This window comes from Protomyctophum parallelum (genome assembly GCF_964188405.1).
Source record: "Protomyctophum parallelum genome assembly, chromosome: 8".
NCBI lineage: Eukaryota > Metazoa > Chordata > Actinopteri > Myctophiformes > Myctophidae > Protomyctophum > Protomyctophum parallelum.
Window position 1 is genome coordinate 39,265,144 of NC_139703.1, and position 5,007 is coordinate 39,270,150.

Consider the following 5,007-nt stretch of genomic DNA (forward strand, 5'->3'; position numbering starts at 1 on the left):
TAAATTAGAAACACAACATCCCCTGCACTGTGGTAGGAGCATTTCACCTGTTTTATTTAGAGATAGAGACACAACATCCCCTGCACTTTGGTAGGAGCATTTCACCTGTTTTGTTTTAACGCTGTGCTTCATGTATGATGTTTCTGTTGAAAGAACAAGGTTCCCAACATTGCTCTGATTGTCTCTGGAGGAGGACAGAGAGCCATGGTGGGAATGCTGGGATCTGTGCTTGAACTGAAGAAACAAGGTCTACTGGACTGTATGATGTACCTGAGTGGAGTGTCTGGATCTACCTGGTACACACACACACACACACACACACACACACACACACACACACACACACACACACACACAGACACACACACACACACACACACGCACACTGCATGATGTACCTGAGTGGAGTGTCTGGATCTACCTGGTAGGCCGAGAGAGAGAGAGGCCCTCTAAGTACTTTCTACTTTTTGTTCTTTAAGTACATTTTGATAGCAATACTTTTTAATTCCGGACTTCTACTTGTATATTTCTACATTGCATGTGAGTACTTTTGCCACCACTGATATGAATCGTGTGCGGTCTTACAAAGCTGTGGACGAAGCCTTGACCACTGGCATCAGCCTCAGAAGACCTTCCTCCGACGCGGAGTACTTCTCCAGGTCAAACACGTCCAGCTCCTTCTCGGACGACAGCAGGACGAAGACCAGCGCTGACCACTGGTCGGCGGACAGTTTGTCTGTAGAAAGCCGTCCTGAGGTGGACAGGTACCGCTGGACCTCCTCCACCAGAGAATGGTCGTTCAGCTCATTCAAACAGTGGATCAGATTGATGCTTTTCTCCGGAGACAAACCCTCCCTCATCTTCTGCTTGATGTACTCGGCCGTTTCCCCATTGGTCTGCGGACTGCTGTCGGTACGTTTCAGCAGGCCCTGCAGTGCGATTTGATTGGACTCCAGCGAGAGGCCGAGGAGGAAGCGAAGGAACAGGTCCAGGTGTCCGTTTGGACTCTGCAGGGCCTGGATCACGGCGCTCCGGTAAACCTCTGCCGCAGGTGGCTTCCTCAACAGCACCTTCACGTGCCGAACGCCCCACTGTGACACGTCCATGGCGTTCTTTTTGCCGTTGACGAGTGACGTGATCACGTGAACGGCAGCCAGAAACTCCTGCATGCTCAGATGGATGAAGCTGAAAACCTTGCCCTGGTTGGGCTGGAACCGCGAGGCTTCGTTGAAATCGATGCCGTTCTTCTTCAGGTCCTTTTCGTAGAAAATCAGGTTGCCTTCCTGCAGTTGTTGAAACGCCAGTTTTCCAAGTGACTTCATCTTCCGCCTGATGTCTTGCGTGTCGTACTTCAGCTGGGCCTGTTGGAATTTGGCGTACATCTCAGTCAACGTCTTGGGGATCGGTCCACCTCCGTCCGTCCTCCACATCTGCTCCAGAACCATGGCAGTGATGAAACAGAACACTGGGATGTGGCACATGATGTGGAGGCTCCTCGATGTGTTGATGTGGGAGATGATTCTGCCGGCCTGGTCTTCGTCACTGAATCTCTTCCTGAAGTACTCTTCCTTCTGGGAAGCATTCTCAGCATTTATTGGCTGACTCAACTGACTGAAGTCCTCTGAGGAAAGTGTCATTTTCCCCAATAAAAGCTGCAGGCTACGGGAGAACGAGGTACGCTTTTATTGCTATTCTCTTGGTTCCAGATTGATGGTTCCGGCCTGATGACTACAAAACAATGACTACAACTTGACGTAACGATATCACCTGCTCCCGACTGGATCACACGGCAATTTCGTAACACAGACCAGGCTTAAATTCCTCCGAAGTGGAAAGCCTGATGGTAACGCGAGGTGAATTGGTAAATGGTGCATTTATAGCACCTTTATCCAAGGTGCTTTACATAGATTGTGCATTACATTCACCCATTCACACACACATTCACACACCGATGGCAGCAGAAACCATGCAGGGCACCAACCAACACATCAGGAGCAATTAGGGGTTCAGTGTCTTGCTCAAGGACACTTCGACACTAACTCTGGGGGAGCACAGGTTCGAACTGGCAACCCAGTTGCGGTTACCATCCAGCCACTCTACCCCTGAGCCACCGTCGCCCCAGAGGCCCAATATCTTTTGTAAAAAAAGTGCCACAGACATATATAAGTCTTGGACAATGTTTGTCCATGATGATCCCTGTCCATGATGATAGGTCGGGCAACACAATGTACTATGTATGTCAAGCATGTACACAGAATCAATGTGTTTATTCATATAGCTTAAACATACTTATAAGGCGACACCAATGCAAATCAAAGAGATGCAGCACATAGTATCAGCATGATTCAACAGCAAACAAATGAAGGAGAACATGGCATTTCAAATGAACGTTTGAATGACATTAGGCCTACTGACAACACTTCTCCCTGGAAATAAAAACGTCTGGGTTTCGAAGGCTAACACTTAAGTGACCTGCTATCAAACTGGGACATCACAGTGTCAACAAATCAAATCACTGTGTCTGCAATATCATATTTGCGCACCCTTCTTGAGATTCTAACTGCCTTTTCTTTGGAATTTCTTAACCTCAGACTTCCCAGTAATTCTGATAACATTGACGCACTTGGCAGCCATCACTACTATATACCGGTAAGTATATAAGTGTCAACCCTTCTGTTCTCAAGATCACAGGCTTCATTTGACTGACAGCTCACATAGAACATGGAACGATATGTTACCATATTTTTTGCAGAATGGTGTATACTGATGCTACCCGCATATACTGGTAACATGAATCTAAATGTATCTGTTACTGCTTTTACTATCAATCAGATGCTAGATTAAGTGGAAATTGTACAGAGCCTACTTTTACACTATGATGACAGTGGACATAATAGATTAATACTGCTACTTTTTATTTATACTCTGTTTTCATTGGGCTGTATATTCAAGCCCAATGAAAAAAATAACAAAATAAAGGGAGGCTCCGCACACTGCGCAGAATAATTGGCAAACACGTCGGTATCGGCCAATATTGGCCTTAACCCATTTAGGCCTGACGTCGAAATTTTAAAGAAATTCTTCAAAATCGTGACAGTTTTCTGAAAAACCTTATGTTTCTGTATCCGTGGTGCTCAATATTTCATGTCAAGTACCCCAAAAACGACATGTAATTGTTCCAGGGACCTCCCCAGAAGCAAAATTTAAAAATTGTCACTCATCTTTCAAAAATGGGAGATCTACAAGCTCATAGCGCGGCACCGAGTGCCGCGCTATGAGCTTGTAGATCTCCTATTTTTCACTAGCTAAAGTATAACATAATGCTTTAAAACACCAAAAGCGGTTCCCGGCCAAAATGGGTTAAAAATAAATAAATCGGTATCGGTATCGGTATCGGTAAAATAATATATCGGTTTTAGCAGATATTTTATTTTATAATTAAATATGCCTGAAAAAGCCTTTTGTTAGTACGAGAGAGAGAGAGAGAGAGAGAGAGAGAGAGAGAGAGAGAGAGAGAGAGAGAGAGAGAGGATAATAAGAAGAATAATTGGAAATTAAGGGATATATATATCCCTTAATTTTGAATTGAATTGAATTGATCTGTTATAAAGTAAGACTACTCAACTGTATGTGTGTTTTACATAATGTACTGTACATAATGTACCCATGTTAAACTTCTGTTGATCTACCTTCTGTTTTCAGTGGTGGTGACACAGTGTTTGAAAACCGGGACACCACCTCATTCATGTTCATCTCTCTCAGAAGGTCCATTGTAAACACAAGGCCTCTCTCAGCACCATAGGTCTTCTTTATCTTAATACTGGTGTCCACCCTGTCACTGTTCTCCAGCTGGAAATAGGGGATGTGTTTGGAATACCGGAAGACTCGACCCGGTGCTTGCCTGTTTTTTCTCCCGGAATTGTCACCAGTGAGGGGGATAACTTTGTAATATGCTATTGGCAGTTTGTATTCTTTTTGGAAAAATATAAAAAGATACTCCTGTAGAAAGGCTATATTATTTTACTTATATTGACCCTATAAACAATTTAGTATTATTTAGTATATGTAAGGTTTTGCACACTCAAATGGTACCTCGTCAGATAATCCCCACATATCCTACAACAACTTCTGTGAACAGACTTCAATGTAGTAGATTTTCATAAATTATATTTGTACTTAGGCTGTCTGCTGTCATGAAAGTTTATAGTTAGAGAAATTCATTCAAAGTCATTCATTCAAAGTCCAGCCGTCTGCTGTCCAGCCTCTCCCAGCCCTCACATTGGGGAAATTTCTGGGAGGGAAACAGAAACGGGGCGAGTCTTCTTGTTACCTGTGTTTGTACTCGGATGCCACTTGAACTGTTTGAAGTCATCGTCTCCCAATTCCTGCAGAATAGTGATGATGGTGGCTGTTCGTGTTCCCGGGCATTCTATTTGGATGTGAAAAGAGGTATAAGGAACAGGAAGTGTTATTTTTTATTATTTTAAAACTTGACGCCAAGACTTTTCTTTGCTTAAAGTTCCTTGGGTAACAACACAGATGCCATTCTTTTGACACAAGGCAGCTAGGTTATGCATTGCACATCAGATTAATAGCTTGGTTATCACCATGCAGGTATTGCATGGAGTACAGAAACTGGCATGCACAAGGCAAATATGCAGCTATTAATAAAGATGTCCTGCAACAGCCCTGCCAATCGGGCTCAGCCTTACAGGTTGTGCATAAGCAAATATATTAGTTTTATGTTGTCACCAAACAGGAAGACTTGTCATTCCATATTACCAGTAACCACATGAAAGAGAAGACACCAAGCAACAGGCAAAGTGAGTTTAACATTGTTTAATGTTTTTTTTTTTTTTATCGGATATGACCTTTCTGTGTGGATGAATGGGCTGTCAAGGCCAGAAAGTAGTTTTTTGCCACTCAGTAGACGTTCCTGCATAACTTCCTGGTTCGATGATGATGTCACATGCAAACCCTCTATACATCTGTAGCCATTTTCAGACA

General features: G+C 43.6%; 1 protein-coding gene across 1 annotated transcript; it reads right to left on the minus strand.

Moving 5' to 3' along the window:
* Positions 1 to 581: 581 nt before the first annotated feature.
* On the minus strand, positions 582 to 1,637 carry LOC310863030 (protein NLRC3-like; the record flags this gene model as incomplete). The annotated part of the gene is made up of 1 exon (XM_083771153.1): positions 582 to 1,637. One exon carries the CDS (start codon positions 1,635 to 1,637, stop codon positions 582 to 584), a length of 1,056 nt encoding a protein of 351 aa, XP_083627279.1.
* Between the last annotated feature and the right edge of the window lie 3,370 nt (positions 1,638 to 5,007).